The sequence below is a fragment of the Topomyia yanbarensis genome, chromosome 2 (assembly GCF_030247195.1).
Source record: "Topomyia yanbarensis strain Yona2022 chromosome 2, ASM3024719v1, whole genome shotgun sequence".
Classification (NCBI taxonomy): domain Eukaryota; kingdom Metazoa; phylum Arthropoda; class Insecta; order Diptera; family Culicidae; genus Topomyia; species Topomyia yanbarensis.
The window spans coordinates 206,350,419-206,365,414 of NC_080671.1; the positions used below are offsets into that span (position 1 = coordinate 206,350,419).

At 38.3% G+C, this 14,996-nt stretch overlaps 1 protein-coding gene across 6 annotated transcripts in view; it reads left to right on the forward strand.

Moving 5' to 3' along the window:
• Positions 1-620: 620 nt before the first annotated feature.
• LOC131682777 (calnexin-like) overlaps positions 621-14,996 on the forward strand; it is a 95,051-nt gene continuing 80,675 nt past the window's right edge. For 4 of the 6 annotated variants that reach the window (XM_058964510.1, XM_058964514.1, XM_058964515.1 and 1 more), the window contains exons 1-2: positions 621-789; positions 1,258-1,752. In XM_058964510.1, the coding sequence (XP_058820493.1) occupies positions 1,264-1,752 (489 nt within the window). In that variant the 5' untranslated portion in view covers positions 621-789; positions 1,258-1,263. Of the gene's footprint in view, positions 790-1,241; positions 1,753-14,996 lie in introns of those variants that run through there. The other 2 variants (XM_058964511.1, XM_058964513.1) reach the window with 2 other exon arrangements.

Below are 14,996 nucleotides of genomic sequence, written 5' to 3' on the forward strand. Positions count from 1 at the left end.
GAGCACGAGCCAAGGTGGCCAGACCTACCGATTTATCGGTAGTCCTACCGTTTTTGGTCTTCCCTACCGATTCCCAGACGACCAATGCAAAACTACCGATATTTTGTTATTCCTACCGAAAACTACCGATTTTTATTGATTTGGGACACATCCTACTCAACATTCATTTTTTGGGTTGGATTTGGTCAGAGATCTGTGTTGTCAGTATTTTACAATTCTATATCAATACTACGTTTTTGGGACAACAACCCGGCCTACAGATAACTACCGATAAACTTTTAGTGACCCTACCGATATTAAGGAATTCTATCTGGCCACCCTGGCACGAGCTGGAACCAGCCGGAATTCCGGTTAATTTCCGGCTGAGCATAACTGGGAGGCTGGAATCAACCCAGTTAAGCTCAGCCGGAAATGAACCGGAATTCTGGCTGGTTCCTGTTCGTATTCCGGCTCTAGTAACACAACCGATTCTAGTTATAATCGGTTGTGTCACGAGCTGGAATGCGAACTGTAACCAGCCAGAATTCCAGTTCATTTCCGGCTGAACTTTACTGGGAATGTGTGTTTCAGTGCAGGCTTATTAAGAAATTCTGGCGACCCTGTAGAAAAGATAAAAAATACCATATCCATATTGTCCTTCAAAACGTCATGTTGAATGGTGCGGCTTTAAGATCCTGTTCGAAATTTATTTGTTAATTAATAATTATTAGCATTAGTCGAGCACTAGCTTTGGGGTCGGTTCCAATTTGGAAACAACTATTCGTAGGGAAATTGGATTCCCTTTGTAAGGTAATGTAACATTTATTGCTATATTCGAATGCTCGTTAAAAACTGCTAATCTGAATTACAGAACAAAAATTTGTCGAAATTAGGGCACGTAATTTTAAAATCTGCATGAACGATACCATGAAATTCTATTCATTAAGCCAAGGGAAACATTATTTTTCATGCAATTCGGGTGAAGCACTAGTGATTACAAGTTAATTATTTTCTATTGGGTTGTGTCTCCTAAGGACAATTTGTTTACCCAATCATTTTAGAAGCCGCAGAAGTGACGGGTGTGGATGTATCGACTATTTGAGGAATACACGAAAAACCATCGTACTATTGATCAGGCTAGTTAATAGGATTTGGAAAGGGAGTGGGAAAAAGTAGTAGGTGCAATTCGGAAAAAATGGGTGTGAGGAGGGGAAATTTTATTGATTGTAACAAAATGACACAACCGGCAATAGTGTAAAATCTATTTTCGTTCTGCAGGTGAACATGAGAGGGCATTTTCATTGTGTGTTAGCCGCACTACTACTTGTGACTACACAATGTGTGGCGGGTGACGAAGTTCCGGATGATGTTGCTTCGTTCGGTGACCCACCTAGTGATCTAAAATATGAAAGCCCGTATGCTGATCCCGGGAAGTTCTATTTTGCCGACCATTTTGACGATAAAGATCAATTTGCAACTCGTTGGGTAAAATCACAAGCAAAAAAACAAGACACGGCCGAAGAAATAGCGAAATATGATGGTGAATGGGAGGTGGAATTACCGCAGAGACCACTGCTGCCCAATGACCTAGGACTTGTCCTGAAATCGAAAGCAAAACACGCTGCTATTGCTGCTCCCTTAAGTCGACCCTTCATTTTCACTAACAAGCCGTTGGTGGTGCAATATGAAGTTAACCTGCAGGAAGGACAGGAATGCGGCGGATCGTATATCAAATTACTCTCGTTTGGAAAGGAGACTGCAGATTTGAAACAGGTATGTAAACTCATAACCTAACTGCAGTACGCTATCGTTCGAGCAACTGCCATTCCTCCATTTCCTTGTAAGTGAGGAAGCTCTACTAACGAGAAGACTATGTGCATTTGTACGATCTGGCAATTGAAGGATTAATTTCATTTAATTTTAAACATATTCATATCCAATTATGACAAACTAAAGTCTTGACATCTAAGGCATAGTGTCAAATTTTGAATTCTCATGTCATCAGTACTTACGTCACCCATGTGTGTATGTTCCGTTTTTTTTATACTTTGAATTCATTAACATCCCGTTTATCTACCATGTGGACAAAAAAGCTTCGTTTTCACCCCTCCCCCCTCCGTGGACAAGCGTCGACAGTTGATGTACCCCTACCTATGATTTTCACCTGCACTTTGCAGATTTTATTGTATTTGGGGAAAGTGAGGCAACATGAGCACCCTAAGGTTGAAGGCAAATATATCTGCAGCAAAAAATACAAATAATCCCAAAATTTAATTTCCCTCTATTGGTAGACTACAACATATTCCTCACATGCATTTATTACAAACGTGCTGAAGAAAATTAAAATCTTTGAAAATAATCGTTTGTAAAGATCGATTTTTGGCTGTAAGAACCTTGTGGGGCAATACAGTGAAGACCCGATTTTATCAGCACCCAATTTTATCAGCCCCCGATTTTATCAGCTTTTTGACCCGATTTTATCAGCTTTATATGAAAATTGATAGTCGGTAGTTTGATGGGCTCTAGCAGACGAATCAAATTGAATTCGAGTAAATTCTTTCTTGAGCCTATATTTCTTATCTTAGAGATCCGAAATATGCAAAAAAAATTTTTTTTAATTTTGCACTGTCAGACCCCCTTAAGTGAAGTTTGAGCTAAATAATCAGGAAAGGTAACGAGGCTATATCAAGGGACTAAAGAAGAATATTTTAAGTACTTCGGTTTCTTAAAAAGAAAGAAAAATATGTATCCCGATTTTATCAATGCTCCGGTTTTATCAGCCTAAAATTCACCAAGGGGCTGATAAAAATGGGTCTTCACTGTATAAGCAATCATAAGGGGCAATATGATCATGTCGCAAAAGATTATATTTTATCATAAAATTTAAAATTTATTTCACTTATTAATAAGAATCATATTCTATATTGATATAGTGGCATTTAGTTGCTAATGAAATTCGTCTTATAGTTTTTTAACAGTATTTTCGGAACTATTAGACACAAATTTCCATTCCATCCATTTTGTTTGAATACTATCTTTGCGAGTAATTGGCATACGACTGTTTGGATAGATCTTCTAAGTAGTGATAATTTGGGTCCTCTCCAAGATTGAGGGGTTTGACGGTATTGCAAACATCATCAGGCATATTGCGTGCATCAGCGCAAAAGAACAACTGCTTTAAGATGGTTATTGCATTACGCCTCGATATTGGTGCATCGAGGAGACCGAGAGGGCTTATGCGCCTTTTTTATGTTCTTTGTTTCTTCATACTCTGCACCTGCGCATACAAACGCTCAACCACTGGTCTGTGCGCGGTGATGTGGCCAACTGGCGGGTCGACTTGCATTGACTTTTGCTGTGTGCCGTGTTTGTAAATATTGTTCCACAATTTGATGGCGGTGTTCGTGGACGGGGTTCACAGTGGGAGTCATTGTAGTTTTTTCGTACTAGTGCACAATTGTTAAGTACTAGTCGTATGTCTATCTATGTATGTGTTCGTCTGAGTATTCGTGGCAGTTAGGTCAGGGAATGAATGCAGAACTGGCATATATGATAGAATAAGTGCTACTACTTCTGGTGATCAACTTGTGCATTTGGTTATATTCATTGGGGAAAATCGGATTGGATAAATTAGGGTACCATGAATTTACCGACGCACGTGAGTCATCCATTCCCGGCCAGCATAGCATGATGACAGTCTAACGCATGCAATTGTCGTTAATGGTAAATATACAACATTTGCTGCATTTAGACGAGTTTGAGTGCATGTTACATAGGTTTTTCTGTTCTACTTCGCTAGTCTGTTTCTTTTGTACATCTATTGGTTTGCTTTTCTATTATTGATGTATACCAAAATAGTATCGGTCAATTTATACTCATCAAATAAAGCTCTTTGCATCTTGTTTTTCTTTATTCGGCATGTCATGATTCCTTTTATTAGTATATCTCTACTATACACTATCTACAGTGGTGGAAAATATAATAGGTGTGACCATACCATAGTGTGGTATGTATATGCATTTTATTTTACTTGACAATGAATATATTCACGCGTAATAGTCAATGGATTAAATATAGCTGGCTGTCAAAATGGTGATTAGTTTAGCTCAGAGTGAAAATAAACGTTCGCTGTTCAATATTTAAGCGAAAATAATAATAGGTGTAAAGTCAATATCACAGTTTCAGACGATTTCTTGTCAAGTTTATTCTTTGATTTATAGAGTTTTATCCGCGAAAGTTGTAAGTTGTTATTTTTATTCGTGATTGTTTGCTATTTCATGTTTCTGTTCTGTTTTAATCCAGACTATGGGCCGAGGTAAGCATTGCACCTCCGTTGAGCGACGACTGATAAAAAAAACTTCGTAATGAAGGTAAAACTTAAAGAAATCTCAGAAACTATCGGATGCTCACAGAATATGGTTACAAATGCCCTAAAATACCGGAAAGCTCTAGAATCTCGAGGAAGAAAACGTTTTGTAGAGTGATGAATCCAAGGTAAATTTGTTCGGAGCAGATAGCAAACATTACGTTAGGTGTCCCAGAAACTGCGAATTCTCTCCACAATACACAGTTAAAACTGTCAAGCACGGCGGAGGGTGCATTATGGTATGGGGATGTTTTTCGTGGTATGGCGTTGGACCACTTTTCTGGATAAAGTCAATAATGACCCAAATAGAGTATATTGGTATCTTGGAGGAAGTAATGTTACCCTATGCAGAGGAAGATGTGCCATTGAAGTGGATATTTTAACAAGATAACGATCCAAAACACACATCAAAAAAGGTGAAGCAGTGGTTCATAGACAAAAAATTATTCTTTTGGATTGGCCAGCTCAATCGCCGAAATTGAAAACCTATGGCACGAGGTCAAGAACAAAATAGCGAATAAAAAACATAAAAACAAAGATGAATTGTGGAGAGCGATTCAAGAAGCTTGGTATGCAATTCCGGTTGAAACGTGTCGGAAGCTTGTCGATTCTATGGAAAGGCGTTGCAAAGCTGTGCTGAAAAGTAATGGATTTCCGACTAAATACTGAGCTACGAGACTTGATTAGGTATTAATTCCCCCATTTGATACAATTTAATCATCTTTTCCAGTGAATTTTTTATTTGCACCTATTATTTTTTCCACCTGTGAAATTTAAATTTACATTTATATCCATGTATTACTTTTAAAAATATTTCAGTTTCCCACTAAATATTAAGACATGTATTGCTAATAAATCAGAGTTACATTGAATCAAAAAAATATCACTCATTCTTATAAAAATATTGTTTTTTCCGAAATAATTCATTCACACCTATTATATTTTCCACCACTGTATATTCATACACCTACAAACGCTCGGGGACTTCGCGATAACACAAACCTGGCCACAAACGCGACCATGCAATTGCAATAATCCACACATACTTACGCCCGCGATTTCGCCAACATGAAAAAAACCCCGGTAGTTAAGTAAACGTAGCATCTTTAAATTTACAAATGCTGTCTCAAACATTAACCCACCACTCGCGCGATCATGAAACGGGCACGTCCTACCGGTCTGGACCAAGTCTTCAGTTGAACCAATCAAAAAACTGACGCTCATATTCACTAAACAACACGTTGCATGGTGACATGACCTGGAACTCTAGTGATAAGGGGAAACGGACTCTCTTCTACCACCTGTATCATACACTGAAAATTGAGCACCAGATCCACGCTCCGCGCGCGATCATTCAAGAATACACGCCCCATAATTATAAAATCGAAATTATACACGCAAGGTGACATACTTGCGACAAACATGTTAACATACAGATACTTGGTCCCTTCGCGACCATCCACGGTTAGATTGGATAAATTAAGGTACAATTAATTTACCGATGCAAGTGAATCATCCATTCCCGGTCAGTATAGCATGATGAAAGTCCAACAGAATGCAATTGTCGTTCATAGCGAATAAACAACATTTGCACGAGTTAAAGTAGTTTGATTTTATGTTACATGTGTTTTTATATTCCACTTCATTAATCTGTTCTTTTGTACATCTATTAGTTTGCTTTTCCATTACTCATATGTACCAAAATAGTATCGGTCAATTTATGCACTTCTAATCATACTCTTTGCATCTTTTTTTCTTTATTCGGCATGTTATGATACCTTTTATTGGTATACTCTATACTATATTATACTCTATATATTCATATAGGAACAACCGTACAAACGCTCGTGTCCTTCGCGATAACACAAACCTGGCCACAAACGCGACCATCCAATTGCAATCATCTACACATACAGCCGCGATTTTGCCAACATTAGAACACCCCGGTAAACGTAACACCTTTAAACCCGGTAAACGTAACACCTATAAACTTACAAACGTGGTCTCAAACATTAACCCACCACTCGCGCGATCTTGAAACGACCACGTCCGGAAGTCTAACCGCGGTTCTAGCAGCCTAGACTAATGCCTCCAGTTGAACCAACCAAAAATGACGATCATGTTCACTAGACAACACGTTCCATGGCGACATGACCTTCTCTTCTACCATCTGTACCACACACTGCAAATTAAGCATCAGTCTCACGGTTCGTGCGTGATCAAACAAGAATACACACTACATCATTATAAAATCGAAATTATACACACAAAGTCACATACACGTGACAAACAGGTTAATATACAAATGCTTGAGCCCTTCGCGACCATCCACGGCACCTACACCCGCGATCTCGTAAAAATGATAGCATCCCGGTAATAAAATGAATGTCTTAGCTCCTATAAATTTTCAAACGCGGTCTCAAGCGTGAAACTAAAAACTCCCGCGGTCATGAATCGGTCACTTCCGGATGTTTTTATCCTTGACATCAGCAGACTAGGTCCATGCCTTCAGTTGGATCAATTAAAAAAAGAAAGCTCTCATATCCACTGGACACCACGTTACATGACGACATGACCGATGACTCTAGTGATATGGGGTAACTTACTCCCTGTCAGAATGTGAATTATACACCGAAAACTAACTATCAGAATGAAGGTCCGCGTGACCATCCAAGAACGCACGCGAAAATAGGAAATGCCACACGGTTACAAAATCCAGTCTTGTACACGCTAAGTCACATGAACGCGAGCACACGTGACAAACACGTTAACATACGAACGCTTAAGCCCTTCGCGATTAACAATGCACACCTACGTTCGCGATCGCGCAAACTTTATAACACCCCGGTAATAAGGAGAACGTTTTGCACTTACGAAGTTTCAAACACTGCCTCAAACGCCAACCTACAAACGTCCGTTTTCGCGCGCTCATGAGTCGGTCACGTCCGGAACCATTACTCTCTGCCCAAATAACTTAAGTCCATGCATTCAGTAGGACCAATCAAAACATAAACTTCAGACAGTAGACAACACGTTCCATGGCGACATCACCGGGAACTCTAGTGATATGGAAGATTTCACTCTTTTAGCATCTTAGCCGTACACCAAAAATAAGGCATTAGATTCACGTTCCGCGCGCGATTATCCTAGAACACACGCGAATTTGCGAAAGGCACACGGTTATAAAATAGAATTTATACACGCGAAATTACATACACGTTAGCACACGCGACATACAAACGCACACCCGATCGAACACGTTAACGTACAAATACTCGAGCTCTTCGTGATGATACACGTGATCGTGAGTGCCTACGCCCGCACATACCTGAACCGTACAATGAATATCACATTCAGAATCACGGCCCGCTATAATTGGCCTAAAGCAGTGTTTTAGTGGGCGACATTGCGTGTCTAGTCTGCAAATTGTAGTATGTGCTTCTGACGGGGAGCCCTTCCGAGAACCTAGCTCTACAGCTCCAGTAAGGCATCTCTCGAAAAAAAAACAATATCTTTGCGAGTAATTTGCTCGAGCAAATATTATTATTCATCGTTCATCGTAGTAACTTCAGGTATAAAACGTTTACACACTTTTTTACTTTTCGGGATTTAATGCATAAACTCATATGAGATTTGCGTGGTGCTCATTTTGCCCAATGCAGTAGAGCTATTTTCGCAGATTTTTGTGGAAACTATAACGTCTTGATAAATTATGTTTATGCTTGAAATAGTTAGAAAGACGTTAAATATCACGGAGATGCATGCATTTTTCAATTACTGCGCATATACGTCATGCGAATGCTTATTTCATATAGCTTGAATCTTATAGCATTTTCAGTTCTTTGACATCCCGTCAAATTTTTGTTTGTTTATTGTTCAGTAGTCACACGCCTTTTAAAACACTACTTCCGGAATAAGTACATCATATTACAAATGTAATGTTATCTTAAAACTATCTAATTATTAAACTATTTAATTGTTCCAGAATTTCAAACAGTCCCTCTTAAAAATTGTTTCCGTTCCGATACTTTACATGTCCTCACAGAGAATAGACATCCATGATCGAACAAAAATATTTAAAAACCGTGTGTGAACATTTGAATTAATATACGAAAAACACTAGCGCCGCCACACCAACCTATCCCAACTATCCGTCAAACCGATTCCGGAACCGGTTCGAAATCCTGGATGGATTCAGCATGGAATCTAGCTCAAAGAAAACAACCGATTCCGACTCTATCGGTTGACGCATTTGAGCTGGAATTCATGCTGGAAGTCCGAATCGGTTCCGGACTAGTTTGACTGGGTAGAGGAATAACCGCTGTCGATTCTGTCGCACTCATCCACAAAAAAACATGACGACAGTAGCACACCTGGTTTAGATATCCAAACTACCTTCGAAACCGTTAGAGATTTTACACAAGTTGAATGCTGAAGATGGACTTCTGTTCTCTGTGATGTCCTGTTGTTCGGAAGCACTAAATTCTGCCTGCGTTGGCGTTGTGACTGTGCTAATTTACAGTACAGCATAGAAGGGGATTTCGTTGCCAGAATCTTCCTTATTAAGGTGAAAGGTTACAGGATCGGCGGCGGCGCTTTCTCGAATTTTTAAAACTTTTACGTAAAAGATATCAACAATCCCTCTCGTGTAAAGTTTGCGCAAGGAATTCAGCTATTTTTGGTATAACTAAAATTTTAAAATTTTGATGATTACTCACGGCTAGCATTTTCTAGTTCGAACCAAAATATCTCAGATATTTTATTCAAAAGTACCCCATATTATTGCATAGGATTGTAGCTTGCTTTGTGTAGAATTTTTCGTTCGCTTACATAGCTACGATGCTTCGTTTTTGAGTTATTCATATTTTAGTAAAGTTGACGAAATACCCATATTTGCAGCCGCATTTTTACCAAATACCGTATGTCCATTCTAACTTCAGTGAAAATGAATACAAAGCGCACGCGCATGCATGATGTCGGTTTTGTGCCAGACCGGACAAAGCGATATTACATTGATACAGAGAAAAACGTGTAAAAAGATTGAATCTTTGCATTCTTTACGGTATTATTCGCAATGGATTCATTTCATAATTCATGCTAATGATAATATTTTTCAAATCTGGCGCAAATGAAATGTAGCTGAAGAAGAAATTTTTGATTCAATCCTATCATTATCTCTTCTTTTGAGATTTTGCTACTTAGTCCGGTCTGACTTGACACCGATCATACAGCACAATGGTGAAACAGGTAAGAAATCACAAATGTCGGTTAGCCGCGTGCTACCGCATGGTTGTTTATGCAGAGCCACGTGTTTCTCCATTGATGATTTCTATAGTCTGACTGTTGATTTGAATATTTCAATTAGAAATTTCTTGCGCTAACTTTTATATATAAAGTTACTGTTATGATATGTCAATAACATAACCGGTCATAAATTGTACATAGCCATACAGGAAAGTATGTGAATAAATACTGAAAAAATAGACGATAAACTGCTGCCGTGGAAATGAACGCGCAAATCAAACACTGCTGTTTATTTTTATCAGGTTTATGATGTCAACTTGTGTGAATTATTGGTACATAAATTAGTGATTCTCCATTTTATGTTCTTCCGTGACTGCCTGCTGAAATATGCTTTCTAAAATGTGATTTTGTGTAAATGTTTGGAAGAAAAACTCTTCATTCTCCAAAATATTTGCGCAAAATCACATTTTCGAAAGCATATTTCAGCATTGTATGCATATGTATCATCATTCGTTTGATCGGTGTAGTAAAAGCTTTTGCTAAATCGAGAAAGAGTTTGAAAATGGCTTTTGTTCCATGCATAACTATGCATGCTTTGTAGTTTTTAAATATCAGTGTTTGTTTTTGCAGATGTATGCTTCCCTACAGATTATTTAACTTTTTGGGTGATGAATTCGCTATAGTTTCTATTGCTTGAACGTTTGGAATAAGAATTCGTTCAGTTTACTCTACGTATAGAATAATGAGGGGGTAGTACATATATCCCGTCTATGGCAAAGGTGATAAGCTGGATTGCTGCAAGTACCGGTCAATCACATTGCTAAATGCCGCCTACACTGTAGGGTTTGTAGTACCGACCCTTTTTGGCGAGAACCGGTACTACGGTACTGAAGCCCTCAGTACCGGTAGTACCGGTAAAGTACCGGTACTCGAATATTTTTTTAAAAAATTCGAAAGAAGTTTCAAACTGAAATTGAATGCTCAAACTGCTGATCTTATTCTCAGATAATTGATTTGCGCTGATCAAAAAACATGTTTATTGTTTTTAATTGCTTCGGAATGGCAAGACTCATTTCACAGAAGATATTTTTCGTATAGAGCACCTTCTTTTATTTCGAAATCTAGGCCACTTTGAAATCAATAACTGCTAAGTGGTGCGACTTTCGTCGACTTGAACAGATGGTAAATGTATGAAACCCTATTAACAACAGTAAATCAAAGCGAGAATGGCAGTAAATCCGAGCAGGTTAATCGCATTTCCTCTCTTGCTTTTCTGAAAATTGGTATCGACCTTTATGTCGTTTGCCTACTATTATCTAATGCATATCAAGGCTCCTTGCTTTCCTATGGAGTTAAACTATGGAGTTTTGCTGAATTTTCAGATCACCAATAATTAAAAATCGCCCCATTCGAAGCAGTTCACCAAGTCTAAAAGTGTTAGCTACTAAATCGCTGTTCGTTCTTTTATAGATAAGTGAATAATGGAAACCAATCAGAATGTCGCTAATAAAACTTTAACTTACAGAATTATTATGATGATGGCCCCACCTCATTCCCACACAAAGATGATATCTCAACGATTTATCTAGAACGAAAATTAATATTATTAAACGTTATCTTGCAGACCGATATTTTGAACCAGATCCCCCTGCAGAGTTAACATATTTGTCATAAAAAATTGTATAGTACCGAAAATACCGGTACTGGCTTTTGTTCAGTACCGGCATTGCGGTACCAAAAATGGGTCGGTATTCCCGGGATTTTCGGTACCGGTATTACCGGTACCACAACCCTACTACACTGTATTCACCGCCGCCTATCACTGAGAGAAAAGGAGTTTGTTGGGAAATACAAAACAGGTTTTACTAGGACAGGCATTTTTACAAACGAAATATTCTCGATTCGATTAGTCTTTCTAAAATGTTGCGAATACAACGTGTCACATGTTTATAGATTTCAAAGCCACATATGATACAATCGATCGACATCACCTATGGGATATAATTCACGAATATGGGTTCCTGGTTAAACCGACATATTTGATCAAATCGACAATGGATCGAGTGATGTGATGGGTCTCTTATCTACTGTTCAATATCGTTTTGGAATAAATGCGGTAATAAATGGTAATAAATGCGTCAAAAACAAAATACATGAGAGCAAGATGTTCGAAGGAAGAAACATTTTACCTTGTCCTCAGATGCTCGGTTCGAAACCATAGAGGTGTGGAATAAGGTTATCTCAGTCATCATTTTAACAATCTAACAACCAGACCTCGAAAATAGACGAACGTTATTTCCATCTTGTTACATCTTAGCAGTCGCTCTTAACGTTTGGAAAATATTACAAGCTACTAATTTTTCAGGCTATCTAGACTACTGTACTACTACTACTGCATTTATATTCGGCTAAAGTTGAATTTTCTACGACTAAAAGTGTCGGTGCAAGTACTACAAATACTGAAAATTGTAATTATACGGAATTTAAATCTATCGTAACGTTAACTTATTTGTATCGAAGTGGGCAAAAAATTCTAGAAGACCCTAGATAGTTTCTCATGGAAGGAACTAAAATATCTTCATAATACAAAACAGAAAATTTACCCTTTTCGGATTTATTATGAAATTAGTATTTATATAAGTGAGGCATTTCTAGACTATTGCTGATAGTTTTAACTCAATGAGCTATTATATGTTAGAATTTTTTTTATATTCGAATTTGCTATTTACACAATACATATTATGAAACAAGTTTGGAGAACCTTGTTGATAGTTTTTAATTCAACGAACTACATACTATGTCTTTACAAAATTAAGCTTATAATGGAACGTTTTATATTTCTAACAAATGAAATATTTAGGATTCGCTCAAATTTTGAAAACATTTTCCGAGGTTCGGATGGCGGAGCCTCATATACCAATCGACTTGCTCTTGCCCAGAACCCAGAACCTGAGTCCTCTCCGGTCGAGCCAACCAACCAGGTATCGAGGTCAGTTCGGCGATTCGGGTGGAGCAAGTCAACGGGTTCGCTGGTGTCCCGACGACCCGCGGCTAGTGATGTCTCGTCGCAGTCTGCTCAGTCTAGTCCCCAGCGGTGAATCTAGCTAATGCCGATGGAGAGTTTCCCAGCGAAGAAAGTTCTCCCGATACCGGGTCTTCTTTAGTTTTAGCACCACAACTTCTTGAGCCCTTTGGATCTCTGCCCGGTGCCATTTAGCACCGCAACTCATTTAAGCCCTTTAATTCCCATCTCGTTCCGTTTTGCCGCACTTCCACGATAAGCCATTTAGCTCCCGACTTTATTAAAATCTTGTTCGCGAACCTCGGTCTAGTCCTCGACGATGGAACTAGCCTACTTCAACGGAGAATCACCCGGCGAGAGAGGTTCTCCCGAAACCGAGCGGTAGATTTTTCCCGATGTTCGTTTCCGTGAGCCATTTAGCTTCCACGAACACTTGAGTCATTGGGTTATTCGCTGTACGTGAAAGGTATTTCAAGTACATGTTCTTTGGCAGCATCTTTTTATGCGTATTCGTCCGCTTTTTCATTGCCTTGATTTGAGCAATGGGCCGGGACCCACGCAAATGTCACGTGAAATGACTGGTCGACCAGTTCTTGGAAGGTTTCATTCATTGGGATAATAAAGCTGAGACTGTCCGAAAAAATAAAGTAATTGTCAGAAGGCAGAACCTTTACTAGACCAAGAGCACAATGGACGTACTGCTGCCAATTCTGCAACATAGACGCAACATGGCTCTTCCGATTTGCAAAAAAATAATATGATTCTTGTTGAATACTCCGAAACCTGTTGACGCATCAATACTTGATCCATCTGTGAAGTACTGTTTGTCTCGATTTGGTTGTACATAACCAAAAAATAGCTTGTGTAACACTAGTTTACAGTGATTTGTATCCCCACAAAATTTTTATCATTTCCATAGTAAAATGGCCAGCTGAAAAAGAAAATGCAGTTGAAAAAATTCTGTATGGAACAGATTTTGGGATATCGCGAAAAAACCCATTTTTGTATTTTTAAAAATAGGCTCTTCACTTCATCACAAATATCTCCAGTTGTAATCCACCGACTTTAATGATTTTAATATTATTTGATCGACAATTGCAATACCTATCGATTATTCCTACAACATTTTTGGTCACTAATCTATTCAGTAATTAATTAAAAATATTTGCCATTTTCGCAAAATGTTGAATTTTCTTTTTATTTGACCGTGAATTACTCAAAGAAGCACGATTTTTTAAATATTTTTATTCGTGGGTATTGAAATATGATCAATTACGAAAGTAATGAGCGATTGTTCAATGCAATCGAAATAAAAATATAGAAGTTATGAGTATTTTTGTAAAACATACAATTCTTCAGAGTTTTGCCTTTCTCATATAGAAAGGTTATGCAATCAGTCGCAATTGCAACTTTTTAACCAAGGCGCGCAACGTCGAATCTCTTCATCATTCGCAAATCCAAACAATGTTGCACACATTTTAATATGTATTGCTTCATTTGGACATCATGGTGGTACCAGTTTATATGGGAATTTGCTGTGTGATCGTACTCTTCAATCCGTAACTCCGGAACCGGAAATCGGATCAACAATAAAATCAATAGCGACCCATGCGTCGTACCTTTCCTTGCACAAATCGGTCCAGCCATCTCTGAGAAAAATCAGTGAGATTATTTGACACATGCACACATGCATATATACATTAGGGTGGGACAAAAATTAGATTCCAGCTCCGAGCAACTTTTTAGGTACCATTTGGGTCCTATAACAACTGTGAAAATTCTTAGCTCGATCGGTGAAACTATATTTTCGCGCCCACTGTTTAAAGTTTACATGGGATTTTATATGGGAAAGTTAACTTTTACAAAATAATTCCTTCAGGAGTCGCCGATTACTTCCTAAAAATAAATCGTTAGGTGGCTTGTATAAGGAATTTAACAAAGACAAAAAGTCTCGAAAACCACAAAACGATCTGACGCTCGAGAAAAAAGTTTTTAAGCAGAAACCGATTGATGCTCTGACGATTGATAAAATATTCATTTTTTCTAGCACCACTGCTGTTGGTTGTTCAATTATACGCAATTTTGTTTTAATCCTCTCTTAATGTGTCTAAATCGTTTATCTACACTATTTGGCCACTTCGCAAGGTTTTGAGGGATAAATTGAGGCTTCTTTTGTACATAATAAGAGAAAGTTAAAATTTTTTGGTATATAATTAGACCGTCAGAAGCAGTGATTCGAGTGTGTATCTTCGTCGCGAGCGGTTGACTCTCGTAGCGCTCCCTTCGCGTCGGTTAATTTTAATCATTTACGGCACAGTTTACTGCCTTTTGGTTATCGAAAGTGTGAATAACGGTGCAATTTAACGATAATACAAAGTGAAGTGG